General features: G+C 44.4%; 1 protein-coding gene across 2 annotated transcripts in view; it reads left to right on the forward strand.

Moving 5' to 3' along the window:
* The window catches only part of LOC137372258 (putative methyltransferase DDB_G0268948), a 37,865-nt gene extending 24,602 nt beyond the window's left edge, over window positions 1-13,263 (forward strand). For both annotated transcript variants that reach the window (XM_068035966.1, XM_068035967.1), the window contains exons 5-7: window positions 47-147; window positions 8,981-9,118; window positions 13,042-13,263. In XM_068035966.1, the coding sequence (XP_067892067.1) occupies window positions 47-147; window positions 8,981-9,118; window positions 13,042-13,174 (372 nt within the window). In that variant the 3' untranslated portion in view covers window positions 13,175-13,263. The remainder of the gene's footprint in view (window positions 1-46; window positions 148-8,980; window positions 9,119-13,041) is intronic.
* The last annotated feature ends 2,688 nt before the right edge of the window (window positions 13,264-15,951 follow it).

Here is a 15,951-nt window from a genome sequence, read left to right on the forward strand (position 1 = left end):
TATCATGCAATGTGTTAATTCTTTCTATTGTACATTCTATTTGTAGCTGTTCATAACTCTAACCCCCTATCAGAGTAAAGCAACGAAAATTGTATTGAATGAATACAAGGAGATATTTGATGCTATCACTTTCCCTGACAAAGAGAGGTAAATGTTTCACACATATTTGTAATTATACACCAACTTCTAAAATCATTATCAATGAAATCATATTGTTTCGTATTATTGTGCCTGGATTCTGTCTGGGGGAATAGTATTAGATTTAACATTAACTGTGATATGATACTTCTGGCAGCAATCTGAGACTTACGGACATTCGTAGGTCGAGAATGATGATAGAGTGGTGACAGCACAGAAGGAGGCCATTTGGTCAGTTGACTCCTTTACTGGAGTCTAAGACTTTCTCTGGAACGCTATTAAAACAAACCCAACAAAACAACAATGTTCTCCCTTACTTTATTCTTTCCAGTGCTCTCCTTCCCTGTCTTATTTACATTTAGGTTGCTTTACATTTCTTGTGGATTCCTCCCCACCATCTTACTATCTTAAAGCCTTTGCAACCACCGCCCCCACCCCACCCCTCTATTTACCCTTTCCTCTATGACACGGGTCCCATCCCAGTTCAGATAGAGCCCGTCCCATCGGTAAAGCTCCTTCCTGGTGCCAGTGTCCCATGAAAAAGAATCCCTCTTTCCCACACTGGCCCTTTAGCCATGTGTTAATTCTCCTGATCTGTCTGCTCCTGTGCCAATTTGTATATGACTCAGGAAATAATCCAGGGATTATTACCCTCAAGGTCCTGCTTATTAATTTAGAGCCTAATTCCTCATACTCTTTCAGCAGGATCTCATTCCTGTTCATAACTATGTTGTTTGTTCCAACATAGACCACGACAACTGGATTTACCCTCTCCCTTTCCCAGTTCCTCTCCAGTTGCTGTGAGATATCCCCTACCCTCACATTGGGTAGACAACACACCCTTTGGGATTCTCGTTCTTGGCTGCCGAGGACTCTATCCCCCTAATTATAGATTTATGATCACATTTCTACTCTGCTCATCCCCGTCTTGGACAGCCTTCTGAGCCACTGTGCCCTGGTCTGCATTGTGGCTGTTCACCCTGCAGTCTTTCTCTTTGTCCTCAGAGGTAGTGAGTACATCGTACCTCTTGGCCAAGTTTAGACAATAAAAACCCTAATACTCACCAACCAATCATCTACCTGCTGTCCTGTGACATCACTCCTTGAATAATTGTTGTTGATTTGTTCTGGCAGTGCTCTCTCTCTCTCTCTCTCTGCCTCTGCTTTCTCCCTGCCGTGCTCTCAGACCATCCACAGTTTCCACAGTGCTCACTTGCTCACTATCTCTCTCTCTCTCCACCATTGCTTTATACCTGCTGTGCTCTTGGACCTCATAACTGAAGTCCCTCAACCCTGGAAACATTCTTGTAAATTTTTTCTGAACCCTCTGTAAAGCTTTCACATCCTTCCTAAAGTGCAATGTCCAGAACTGGACTCAATACTCCAGCGCTGGCCCATCTGTGTCAAAGTGTGTGTAGTCTCTGCCCTCTTGAAAAGGGCATCCGTGAACTGCCTAATGGCCTAATGAGATGCGAACTGCGAGAGGTCCACAGCTGATCCCGGGAATGACCTGGTTGCATAGAAGTTGAGAGCGCCCGAGACCTAGACGGCTGTAGGGTAGGAGACTGTCATGGGGGCCTTGAGGCCTCAGGTTATTGTGGATCAGATCTGCCTGGATAGGTGCAGCCTCCTACAGCACTGGCGCTCTGTCATTTTCAGATAGTTCACTCTGGGACTGTGCACCCAATATCTTGGGTAGCACCTTCCTCCCCTTGCATCCACCCCACTCTGCTCCTCTGACCTCCAGCTGTGCAGGAGGTTGAATCTGCCGCCACTCATCCTGGCTGCTCTGTCCAACGTCAGAGTTTGCTGTTCGCATCTGACCTCCGTCAACTGGGCCTTGTGTGTTCACCAGGCCTTCCCCTACAACCCTACCTGCTGCAGTGATGCCAGTGGGCTCATGTCCCTCTCCAGTTTCTTGCCATTCACCACCAAGAAATTCAACTCTTCCAGCTGCAACAATATCCACACTGAGGCACATCTGAAGCAGTTGAGCTTTATTTGATGACTCTGCTTTATTTTAATCAGTCCTTTCCATAACCCTCATGGCCCTCCACACTGTTCATGTCTTCACAAACCTACTGTATTTCCTCCCCCACTGCCCTGCCCTGTCCCCCACCCCCACCCCATGGTGTCTTTCCTATTCCCAGTCCTTAAAAATAGTTCCCTGAAACTGATAAGCCTGTTAATGAGCTCAATAGGCAATTCATTGTTTGTGTTCCCTCGTTGCTGGCTGCACTTTAAATTTGGCTACAATACACTTGGTCCCTTCATTCAAAGTCATTAATATAGATCATAAATAGTTAAGGCCCCAACACTGATCACTAGTTACAGTTTGCCAACCTTAAAATGCCTCATTCATTCTGATGCTGTTTCCTGTTAGTTAGCCAATCCTCTATCCATGCTAATATATTACCCCCAATACCATGAGCTCTTATCTTGTGTTGTAATCTTTTAGATGGCACCTTATCAAATGCCTTTTGGAAATCAAAATGCACTGCATCTCTGGGTTCTGCTTTATCCACCTTAATTGTTACATCCTCAAAGAAGTCTAACAAATTCTTCAAACATGTTTTCTTTTTCTTAAAACCATGTTGACTCTGCCTGATTGCATTATGATTTTCAAAGTGTTCTGCTGCTACTTCCTTAATAATGGATTCTAGCATTTTCCCAATGACAGATGTTAGGCTAACTGGCCTATAGTTTCCTGCTTTCTGTCCCCTCTTCTTGAACAGAGGTGTTACATTTTCAGTTTTCCAATCCGCTGGGACCTTTCCAGAATCTGGGGAATTTTGGAAGGACAACCAATGCATCCACTATCTCTGCAGCCACTTCTTTTGAGACCCAAGGATGCAGGCCATCAGGTCCGAGGGACTTGTCACCCTTTAGTCCCATTAGTTTTTTTAGTACATTTTCTCTGTTGATAGTGATTGCTTTACGTTCCTCTCTCCCTTGTTCCACTTGATTTTCTGCTATTCTTGGGATGCTTTTTGTGTTTTCTACTGTGAAGGCAGATACAAAATGGTTGTTCAAAGTCTCTGCCATTTCCTTGTTTCCCATTATTAATTCCCCGGTCTCCTCTTCTAAGGGACCAATACTTACTTTAGCTATTCTCTTCCTTTTTAAATATTTGTAGAAGCTTACTGTCTGTTTCAGTGTTTCTTGCTCGTTTAGTCTCATACTCTAATTTCTCCCTTTCTTAACCATCCTTTGCTGGTTTCTCAATTTTTCCCAATCTTCTGGGCTGCCACTAATCTTCACAGCATTGTACGCCTTTTCTTTCAATTCGCTACTATCCTTAACATCCTTAGTTAGTCACATACGATGCATCCTTCTCATCGAGTTTTTCTTTCTCAATGGAATATATCTTTGCTGAGTTATGAAATATCTCCTTAAATGTCTGCCACTGTTTCTCTACCATCTTGCTTTTTCGCCTACTTTTCCAGTGCACTTTAGCCAACTCTGTCTTCATCCCCTTCATTGCCTTTATTTCAGTTTAAGTCCCTCGTTTCAGACCCAAATTACTCACCCTCAAACTGAATGTGAAATTCTATCTCCTCTATTCCTGTCTTTTAAGTCTCCTGCTTCTCTGACTACTGCACTTTCCCAATGTTATCCATACCTGGAAGTTGTCATGCTCGGAGGAGTCATGATGAAATAAACAACAAATTAAAGAATTATGAAAATAAAAAGTCAGATCTTAAACTGCACCACAAGAACACGGACCTGTGTCACAGACAAAATGCAGTAGTAGTCAGGTGACCTTCTAAGGTAGAGAAGTCCCCAGGGCCTGATGGGATCTACCCTGGAATACTGAGGGAGGCAAGGGAAGAAATTGCTGGGGCCTTGACAGAAATCTTTGCATCCTCATTGGCTACAGGTGAGGTCCCAGAGGACTGGAAAATAGCCAATGTTGTTCCTTTGTTTAAGAAGGGTGGTAAGGATAATCCAGGAAATTATAGGCCGGTGAGCCTTACGTCAGTGGTAGGGAAACTATTAGAGAGGATTCTTCGGGACCGGATTTACTCCCATTTGGAAACAAACGAACTTATTAGCGAGAGACAGCATGGTTTTATGAAGGGGAGGTCGTGTCTTACTAATTTGATTGAGTTTTTTGAGGAACTGACGAAGATGATTGATGAGGGAAGGGCGGTGGATGTTGTCCATATGGAATTTAGTAAAGCCTTTGACAAGAGCCCGCATGGCAGACTGGTGCAAAAGGTGAAGTCACACGGGATCAGAGGTGAGCTGGCAAGATGGATACAGAACTGGCTCAGTACCAGTGGATGGGTGTTTTTCTGAATGGAGGGATGTGACCAGTGGTGTTCCGCAGGGATCAGTGCTGGGACCTTTGCTGTTTGTAGTATATATAAATGATTTGGAGGAAAATGTAGCTGGTCTGATTAGTAAGTTTGCGGACGACACAAAGGTTGGTGGAGTTGCGGATAATGATGAGGATTGTCAGAGGATACAGCAGGATATAGATCGGTTGGAGACTTGGGCGGAGAAATGGCAGATGGAGTTTCATCCGGACAAATGTGAGGTAATGCATTTTGGAAGGTCTAATGCAGGTGGGAGGTATACAGTAAATGGCAGAACCCTCAGGAGTATTGACAGGCAGAGAGATCTGGGCGTACAGGTCCATAGGTCACTGAAAGTGGCAACGCAGGTGGATAAGGTAGTCAAGAAGGCATACGGCATGCTTGCCTTCATCGGTCGGGGCATAGAGTATAAAAATTGGCAAGTCATGTTGCAGCTGTACAGAACCTTAGTTAGGCCACACTTAGAATATTGCATGCAATTCTGGTCGCCACACTACCAGAAGGATGTGGAGGCTCTGGAGAGGGTACAGAGAAGGTTTACCAGGATGTTGCCTTGTCTGGAAGGCATTAGCTATGAGGAGACGTTGGAAAAACTCGGATTGTTTTCACTGGAACGACGGAGGTGGAGGGGCGACATGATAGAGGTTTACAAAGTTATGAGCAGCATGGACAGAGTGGATAGTCAGAAGTTTTTTCCCAGGGTGTAAGAGCCAGTTACTAGGGGACATAGGTTGAAGGTGAGAGGGGCAAAGTTTAGAGGGGATGTGCGAGGCAAGTTTTTTACACAGAGGGTGGTGAGTGCCTGGAACTTGCCACCGGGGGAGGTGGTGGAAGCAGGTACGATAGCGACGTTTAAGAGACATTTTGACAAATACACGAATAGGATGGGAATAGAGGGATATGGGCCGCGGAAGTGCAGAAGGTGTTAGTTTCGGCAGGCATCAAGATCGGCGCAGGCTTGGAGGGCCGAATGGCCTGTTTCTGTGCTGTACTGTTCTTTGTTCTTTGCTCTTTGTATTGGAAATATACACCTCTGTCTATGAGGATGAAACTCTGGGGAGAATCTATTGAAATTGAAAGGAGCACCATTGCATATTTATGACTCCTATGTACATGAATGAACTAACAAAGGGTTCTGGAGGCAAGTTAACTCACAGCCCAAACCAAAATGAATAGGTGAAAAGTAGCACCATTACAATAGAATGGTCCCCAATTCAGACATCTCAGACATCAATAGCTAGCCATGGTTTCCATATCCTGGTCCATTGTATAGTCACACCAGGGGAGATGGCCCTTTGTCATCTGAAAGAGACTCAAATGTGATGGAATTTTACCTTAAAAGATAACCCTCTAGAGATTGAAGGTGAGATCAAGCCAAGACCACAGAAAGCCTGTTTCCAGCCACAGTCTGTCAGGGGCGCCAGCTAAACAAAAGAATCCTACTGAACGAGAACTGACTAAGCACTACAGCATAGATATTACAAAGTGACTTTGAGACTCTCCATCTGTGATGTTAAATCAAATTCATGCCATCAACCTTGGGCTGATTTTAACTACCAGAGCTCTACAATACCACAGCAAGTTCAAGACTGCAAACATCCAGGCCTGTATCTTTGAAAAAAGACTTTCCTCCCGAGACAATTCAACAGTATTCTGTAAACCATGAACTCTTACATCACCTTGGACTTTAATTGCATCCTACTCTTTTCTCTCTATCACTCTATTCCTGTGTATGTACATATGTATGCGTGTACATGAGTAAGTGAAGGTGGCAACCGTTTCAGGATTTGTTTAAAATAAATAGTTGTCTTCATTTTTTAAAAAAAAAAACAAGGAGAAAACCTGTCATTTGTATGTTTATTTGACCCTAAAATGACTTAGGGACTGACGCACCACTTTTAACAAAACAGGATTGCAGTCAGTTAACAGGTGAAAAGTGGAAGCCACCTACATCACTTACCACCCGTTGACAACAAAGGCAGAACAGTTCTTGGGTTAATACAAAAGGTAAAACAGAACAATATGTAGAGATATATTCTTGATATTACATTTGTCACGCTCATGAAGGGAACTGTGATGAAATATGAAATGAACTGGAGATATTATGAAATAAAAGTCAACTGTTGAACTGAATCACAAAAAAAGGACACATTTGTGCTGCAGACAAGATGGAGTAGAGGTCAGTTGACCCCTCCTGTACTGCCAATAAACATGTCTCTCTGTTGAAAATGAAACCCATTATTCATGTTTCAATTCGTTTTGGGGGAAACACACTAAAATGAAGAACAGCTCATTCCATGCTAACAGCTCATATCTGCAGGAATGGAGCTAACAAAGCCTTTTGCAGACAGACTGACTCTGAAACCAAGGCTGAAATAGTAGGTGTGAAATAACACCTAGTTATCAAAATGGGCCATATTCAGATGCCATCATGTAACAACGATTCCAATATCCTGGAATATTGTATGAATCACCTCAGGAGAGAGACCCCTGAGTCACCTGACTGACAACACAACCTGACAAGTTTCTACCTTAAAAGGTATCTCTCTGGAGAGAGAGAGAGGCAGAACAGCAAGAGAGAAGGTCTTTTTCCCGATAGAATAGCTGTGGGACAGTTCTAACTAAGCAGGAACCCCACTGATAACATCTTTTGACTACTGCAGCAGAGTAATTGCTAGGTGACTTTTGGAACTCCCAATTTGTGAAAGTTAACCAGGATTTCCACCATTGACTTCAGATTGAGTCTTAACCACATACAGCCTGTGACACTATATCCTTTTCAAGACAATGAACATTTCAGGCCTGCACAGCTGAAAGATTTCCTCCCTGAAAGAGGTATTTTAAAACAATAACTCTTTTACAACAGTTGGCCGGCAATTGCATTTTACCCTGTTTCTTTTCTCGTGTTTGTGTGTGTGTATTTGAATGCATCAGTGGGTGAAGTCGCGAACATTTTTCGGTTATTGCATAAAAAATATTGCTTTTGCTTTTTAACCAAATAGACATTTTGCCGTTTGTCTAGTTATTTGACCCTTAAAACACTTGGGGACTAAGGCAGTATTTTTAAACATGACAGAGAGGAAATGATAGGGGTGGTTTCCCTTTTCACCTCTCAACTGAATGCAGACAGTGTTTGTATTGGAATTGTGTTTTAACCCTTGAGCATTTTAATGCTCAATAAAGAGAAAAATTCCAGGTTTTCTCATAGATTTATTCAACAAAAACCTGCAAATTCACAACTTCACCTTCACACATGGGAAAAGATAGAGACAAAAGGACAGCATGCATTTAGGTCTGGTGCTTGGTTTTTAAAAAACTATTCATTGTGAAACCTTGTTTGTTTTCCCGGGAGGAAAATTTAAACAGTGCAGACCTTTAATTCCTTTCCTCCTGGTTCACTGGAGTCAAACTTTGGAGTGTTTCAGGTGGATGGATGCTTTGCTGCAGAATTCTTTAAGTAAATCTCAGTTACAGTTCAATGATGAAGATCCTGTTTCAATCTCTCAGATGGGGAGTTTTCAAAGGTCACCCTTTCGTCTCTGCCTGTAGGTAGTTTTTAAAGATGGTATTCGGCAGGGACTTTTCCTTGGCTAGAATAGGGGATATTGGCGGAAGCGGGGTCAAACTCATCGATTGGTGTAGGGGAGGGTGGGAAGGAGTAAAGTTCACAGTTTATAAACTGTGTTTGGGTTGCGGGGGGAGAAGGTCAAGTGCACAAGGTAAGTATTTTGAGGGGGGAGAGGGCAAGGAATGAATTGTATGGTTATTGGGGGGGGGGTGGGAGAGGGGCTAGAAACAAAAATTAAATTTTTTTGAATCAATTTCAAATCACTATCACTTTAAATAGTTAAAATAAACGGAAGTGCTCAAAGTCCTTTAAAAATGGCGTCGGTGCCTGTATAATGGTGCCTGACACCATTGCCCGGGATGGATAGCCTGACTCCTCCACGCCATCGGTGTGGGCGGTCCACCCCGGCCATTTAAATGAGCCGTCGTGCTGACGCTCTCGGCAGCTCCGCTATATGCGGTCCACCATTGCTAACGTCCGCCGCTGGTTTTGGCATTGGACATGTAAAATGCAGTCTTCTATGTCTGCAAAGGTCATTATTAGTCCAACTAGTTGAAAAAGGTAGCCATTAACATTGAGTGGGGCCATTAGCATTTCTAATGCTTTCTTCAAGGCTGGTCCAGAGATGATGATGGGTTCAGTCTCCAGCAGTCACTATGTATATTCACAACACAGGGGAGGTCACCTGAACTTTTACTCCATTTTGTCTTGTCGAAAAAGTGTGTCTATTTTTGGGGGGTTAATTGATTAGTTCATTATTGCTCCTTGTGTGAGCGTGACAATGTATAGTAGTAGTCTAACAGAGCTTGTTAATTAAGCTTTCGTCATAATAAGCAACCAGTGAATATACTGGAGGCTGTTTCAGATACCCCAACACCCTCCAAGGATGCAAACAATGTAACGTCATACATTAACTTTTATTCTTACATTAATGGCATATTGATTGTTACAGAGCTGAAGACATTTATGTCAAGTTCAAGATGCCTGTCTCGGGGATAATTGGGTTTCTGAAATCCTTGAGTTTTTATCAAGCCTATCTGAGGAAAGATCCGGAAAATGCTAAAGCCTCACTGGAAAGAACTGAACAAAGGTATAAAGCTATATGAAAAGCAGATCCTTTTAGCTGATCTGCCTAATGATTCTTGATTGGACCACACTGTGGAGTTATCTAAGGCCTCCCAGCTCCACTGACTCTCATAGGCTGCCCAGGATCAGTGGTGGTTCCCCTATTGCTCCTAATTCAGGTTAATGACTCAGATTCAGAAAAGCTAAACAAACGGATCAAATTTGCAGAGAGTACAAATTTGAACTGGGTGCGGGGCAGTTAAATCAGAAAAAAAAGCACCTGGGGACTGACTTTCAATCAAATATGGAACTGGGCAAATTTTAATCCAGATTACTGTGAAGTAATGGACATAAGAACATACACGGGTTACATCTATACTCCATCTGTTCAGGAATGGGTGTTCTTACATATAGGTTTAGAATTAATTCCTCAAGATCTTCAGCTTTAAAGGCATTTAGCGACTTTCATACAAATTAAGCAGACAATGATAACTATTATCTATAATAATTACACACCTCCTGTACAAGTAACTGAAGACTTCGCCATTCTCAAGCTTGAGATGACCTGCTGGCCAAGCCTTGCTGTTTTCTGAAGTATCTTTTCTTAACTCCCACTTCATAAACCTTTCTTTCCCACCTGCCTTGTGTCACATGTCCCATAGCATTACCTCATTCACTTAGCTGCAATAACTCCAGTGTTAACAAGAGTCATTCCCCAAACCTTCACTTTGACTGAACTGTCACATCACTCAACTGGAGATGTCTACAGGAACACAGACCCTCTATAGAGACATTACCCAGCTGTCCTCAGAGGAGTCACTACCTGAAGCCATAGCTTCTTGACTTGATGGGCAGAACATGTCCAGAGAGATCTCAATGCTAAGTGATCAATGGCAGCCGTCAAGGTCAATGAACAGTTTGTGGCCTCTTGGTGAATCTCCTTATCAGCTGAAACACATTCTGACTGAAATCCCTTTTTCTAATTGAACGTTGCCAACAGAAACTCACATAAAAACTAGTGTTAATACAAAGAATTAACCCTTTCCTTACAGACCGCCACACTGCCCAGCCCCCGACAGTCTGAATACATAACTAAAGGTGTCACAAAACATCATATCGTCAGCATCATGTATCTATCTCAATCTGTTCTGTCATGCAAATTGGTCCCCATTTGTTTTACACAGCATATCATCACCTGGAATTAAAACATGGTCTTATTTTATCTCCAGTGTGGATAATTTAAATATCCATTTTGGGGATTCACACAGACTTGGAATTTCCATCCCTCATCCCACAGACAGGTGCTAGTGTGGTTAACTCTATCTTGATGGGTTCCTCCTCTATGGAACACGTGTCAACTTCTCAATGAAAAGGTTTTCTCCCTCTCCTGAGCCACATTAACCATTTCATGTAACAGTGTTGTCAGCATGGCTGATCCTGGCTGAGCCCTGATCTTCCACAGAAATACATCACACATTCCACATACTGATTCAGGTGCAACAGATCACATCTACACACATCCCGGTATCCCAAAATAATGCCACACCTGACTGCAGATACAAACCACTCAGGAGGGGCTGGGATTGGGGAGGTGGTGAGACACGTAGATGTCCTGATAACAGCTGCTGTATTAAAGGAAGTGGGTATGTACACAGTGTGTTCCAGATGTATTTCCTGGATTTAACTGCCCCCCACCATCTCCTGCCCCTCATTGTGAGGGGTTTGAATATTAAGGCTGCAGTTTGTAAACTCAGGTTAGTTAACCTGACTTACTCCACTCTGATCAGACCCAGCAACAGAAGGACTAGTAATTGTTGGAGTAGCTGTAGTCCCAAAGGTATCACTCCGCCTTAGAGGGGAACAGTTGGTGATGTTTTGCTTGAGAGTCATGACTTCACAAGCGTGGGGTAAAGCGAGAAGCCAGGTCTCCATGACGCCGTGACATAAAAGAGCCAGTTGGGGAATTGAACCCACATTGCTGGAATTTTCCTACATTACACTCCAGCTGCCTAGCCAACTGAGCTAACCCACCCCATACTTGCAGTTGTAAAATAATATAATACAGGACACAGATAGAGGAATTCGATGACACATGCCTGCAAATACCCAGTATGTTATGTCAATTTCCTGTTCAACATTTCATCAGGTGCCAAATGATTATCATAGAGAGAGAGAGAAACAACACTGAAACAGGCCATTCGGCCCACCGAATCCACACCAACCATCCATTTATACTAATCCCTTTTATTTCCCCCTCGCACATCCCCACCTTCCCTCAATTCTCCTACCACCTACCAACACGAGGGGCAATTTTTTTTTTTTACAATGGCCAATTTAACCTATCAACCTCCAAGTCTTTGGCATGTGGGAGAAAACCAGAGCACCCGGAGGAAACCCACACAGTCACAGGGAGAACTTGTAAACTCTGTAAAGGGTGGGGTGAACTGATGCCGAATACAGGTGGATAGTGGACATCAGGGCACCAGGCAGTGGTCTTAGATTTCCTGCATGTGTCACTGCTGGTTCCAATCTCTGTCTACACACCTCACTGGGCTATGGGGAAAGGGCAGGGGATGTGGGATTAATTGGTTGCTCTTTCAAAGAGCCGGCACAGGCTCGATGGACTGAATGGTCTCGATCCATGCTGTATAAGGCTGTGATTCTATTGTCTGTCTGATGGGCTCCACCACAACATCTTCACATTGTTTTCTATAAGTTGAATATACCAGCTGAAATTTTATGGGAGGCGGATGGACTAAAAAGATCCGACCTGTATTTTGCGGGTGCCCGGGCTTCAATTGGTGTGAGGCGGGGCTTCCACCCGCTTGAGGTAGGAAGTCCCACCTAATAGAGCTGCCGGCCAATCAACAGGCGGGCAGCTCTTAGTCCCAGCAGTGCCACTGGGAGCTGTGGCCACAGATGGGACTGCAGCCCAGCATGAAGGAAGGATACCTGGGAGCTGCGACAGCAGGCAAGTTTTGGTTGCTTCGCAGGGGGTAATCGGTCGGGCCCTGGTTAGGCAAGCTCGATTGGAGGGAAGGGGGTCGTGTTGTGTCTTGGGGGTAGTTGGGGTAGCAGGGGCAGCCCTCCATCAGGCATAGGGTGTCCGATCATGAGGGCCACCCTGGAATGCTTGGAGACTGCCTGGTTTTGCCAGGCGGCTTCTCCGGTCCTCGGCTGCCTGACCAACCACACATAAAATCGGCGTTTAAGGGCCTTTATTGGCCTGGGGAAGGCGGGCCTCGTTTATCACCCCAGCCGCTTTACATAAAGTGGCGGCGGAGGAGGGAGCAGGTCAGGAAGGCCTCCCGGAACCTCCCGCTCCATTTTACGCCGCCCCCCCCCCGCCACCATCCCGCTTGCCGGGATGGCGTAAAATTCCAGCCACCATCAACAAGGCACAAGTCAGGAATGTGATGGAATACTCTTCACTTGCCTTAATGGGTGCAGCTCCAACAACACTCAAGAAGCTCCACACCATCCAGGAAAAAGCAGCCCACTTGATTGGCATTCCATCCACCACCTTAAACATTCACTCCCTCCACCACCGACGCACAGTGGCAGCAGTGTGTACCATCTGCAAGATGCACTGCAGCACTCACCAAGGCTACTTCGATAGTGCCTCCCAAACCCGCGACCTAGACGGCCAAGGGCAGCAGATGCATGGGAACACCACCACCTGCAAGTTCCCCTCCAAGTCACACACCATCCTGACTTGGAACTACATCGCCGTTCCTTCTCTGTGGCTGGGTCAAAATCCTGGAACTCCCTTCCAAACAGCACATGGGGGTGTCCCTACCCAACATGGACTGCAGCGGTTCAAGAAGGCAGCTCACCACCACCTTCTCAAGGGCAATTAGTGATGGGCAATAAATGTTGGCCTGGCCAACATCCCGTGAATTAATAAAAAAAAGATTAAACTGTAATTTTCACTCGCTCTCCCTCTAGACTTCTGAAGGCCATGGGAGTGTCCAGTGAAACCGCCGTGGAATTCAGTGTCAAATATTTTTGCCTCTTGGCGAGCAAACCTGAGAGGTGTTCACATCCTTCCTCCCAGAATCCTTCTTGTGACACAGACTAACTTCTATCAAAAGACCCTCTGACTCTCCCAGGACAGGATTTAATCAGAAATGGATCCAATTTGAAAACGGCATAAATAAACGGATTGTCCGAGGAATTTAAAAAATACTTTCAGTGTGGTTCAATTATAGTCAGTTTTTATTGAATAAAGGGCATAGAATAGAAATAGAATTGTAGAAATTTTAAGGCACAGAAAGAGGTCACTTGGCCCTTCGTGTCTGTGCTGGCCGAAAAACAATCCACCCATTCTAATCCCACCTTCCAGCATTTGGTCCGTAGCCCTGCAGCTAACGGCACTTGAGGTGCATATCCAGACTCCTTTTGAATGAGTTGAGGGTCTCTGACTCAACAACCCTTTCAGGCAGTGAGTTCCAGATCCCAACCCCCCTCTGGGTGAAAAAGGTATTCCTCATCTCCCCTCTAATTCTTTTACCAATCACTTTAAATCTCTGCCCCCTCATCGCTGACCTCTCTGCTGAGGTGAATAGACCCGTCACCTCCACTCTATCCAGGCCCCTCAAAATTTTGTACATTTCAATCAGATCTCCCCTCAGCCTTCTCTGTTTTAAGGAGAACAACCCCAGCCTATCCAATCTTTCCTCATAGGTGCATTTTTCTGGTCCTGGCAACATCCTTGTAAATCTCCTCTGTACCCTCTCTAGTGCAATTGCATCCTTTCTGTAATGAGGTGACTAGAACTGCACACAGTACTCAAGTTGTGGCCTAAGCAATGAGTTATACAGTTCCAGCATAACCTCCTTGCTCATATATTCTATACCTCAGCTAATAAAGGAAAGGATTCCATATGCCTTCTTAACCACCTTATCGACTGTCCTGCTACCTTCAGGGATCTGTGGACATTCCAAGGTCCCTCACTTCCTCTACACTTCTCAGTATTTTCCCATTAATCGTGTATTCCTTTGCCTTGTTTGACCTCCTCAAATGCATCACCTCACACTTCTCCAAGTTGAATTCCATTTTCCACTTTTCTGCTAATCTGACCAGACTATCAATATCTTCCTGCAGCCTGCAGCTGTCCTCCTCACTATCTACCACAGGCCAATCTTTGTGTCGTCCGCAAACTTCTTGATCGTGCCCCCTATATTTATTTGCAAATCGTTAATATACACCACAAAAAAGGAGGGGACCCTGTACTGAGCCCTGAGGAACGCCACTGGAAACAGCCCTCCAATCGCCAAAACACCCGTCAACAATTACTCTTTGTTTCCTGCCACTGAGCCAAATTTTTATCCACCTTGCTGCATTTCCCTGGATCCCATGAGCTTTTATTTTTTCAACCAGTCTGCCATGTGGCACCTTGTCAAAAGCCTTGGCTAAAATCCATGTAGAGCACATCAACTCCACTACCCTCATCTATCTTCCTTGTTACTTCTTCAAAAAATTCGATCAAGTTGGTCAAACAAGACCTTCCCTTAACAAATCCATGCTGACGATCCTTGATTAATCTATGCCTTACTAAGTGACAGTTTATCTTGTCTCTCAGAATAGATTCCAATAATTTGTCCACGACTGAGGTCGGACTGACTGGCCTGTAATTATTCAGCCTATCCTACGCTCCCTTTTTAAACAGAGGTACAACGTTAGTAATTCTCCAATCCTTCAGCAACACACCTAAATCCAGTGAGGACTGGAAAATGATGGTCAGACCCTCTGCTATTTCCTCTCTTGCTTCTTTTAACAGCCCAGGATGCATTTAATCTGGCCCTGATGATTTATCAACTTTCAAGGACGCTAATCCCATTAATACTTCCTCTCTCCCGATGTGTACCACATCCAATACTTCACACCCCTCTTCCTTAACTATAATATCTGCATCGTCCCCCTCTTTAGTGAAGACAGACGCAAAGTATTCATTCAGAACCATGCCAATATCTTCTGTTCTTACTCATAGGTTACCCTTTTGGTCTTTTATGGGCCCTACTCTCTCCTTAGTTGTCCTCTTACTCTGAATGTAATGCACCTCAAGAATTCTGCTCCCACAATTCCTTTCATACTAAAACTATCCCAGATAATATTGGGATAATTAAAATACCCTATTACTTCCCTATTGTTCCTGCACTTCTCAGAGATTTGCCTACATATCTGTTCTTCTATTTCCCTCTGCCTGTTTGGGCGTCTATAGTACACTACCTGCAGTGTGATTGGCCCTTTTTTGGTCCTTAGCTCAATCCATATGGCCTTATTTGATGAACCTTCCAACATATCATCCCGCCTCACAGCTGTAATAGTTTCCTTGACCAAAATTGCCACCACCCCTCCTTTCTTATCTCCCTCCCTATCATAGAGTCATCGAGTTTCTTCAGCACAGAAACAGTCCATTCAGCCTATCGTGTCTGTGCCGGCCATCAAGCACCTAAATATTCTAATCCCATTTTCCAGCACTTGTCCCGTATGCTATGCTGTGCCGTGTATGCTATGGCGTCTGAAAATCCTGTAACCAGGAATGTTGAGCTGCCATTCCTGTCCCTTCTTCAGCCATGTTTCTGTAATAGGGGTCAGGTCGGGTAGCAGGTCTTTACATCAGTACATGGGTAAAGGCCTGCTACCTGACCCGACCCCAAAGGATCCCGATGACATGTGTTAGGTTAGGTTCGGGTCGGGTCGGACTTCCGGGTCCGGCATTCAGGCTCGGGTCGGGTTTCCTTTGTACACCTTTAATTGAAATAGATACCCTTGAGCACTGCCAAACTCTTTATTTTCCAACCCTGGTTTCCTCTGCCTTCCAGACTCATCCATTAATTTTCCGCCTTCCATTTT

Source organism: Heterodontus francisci, chromosome 7 (assembly GCF_036365525.1).
Source record: "Heterodontus francisci isolate sHetFra1 chromosome 7, sHetFra1.hap1, whole genome shotgun sequence".
Taxonomy (NCBI): Eukaryota; Metazoa; Chordata; class Chondrichthyes; order Heterodontiformes; family Heterodontidae; genus Heterodontus; species Heterodontus francisci.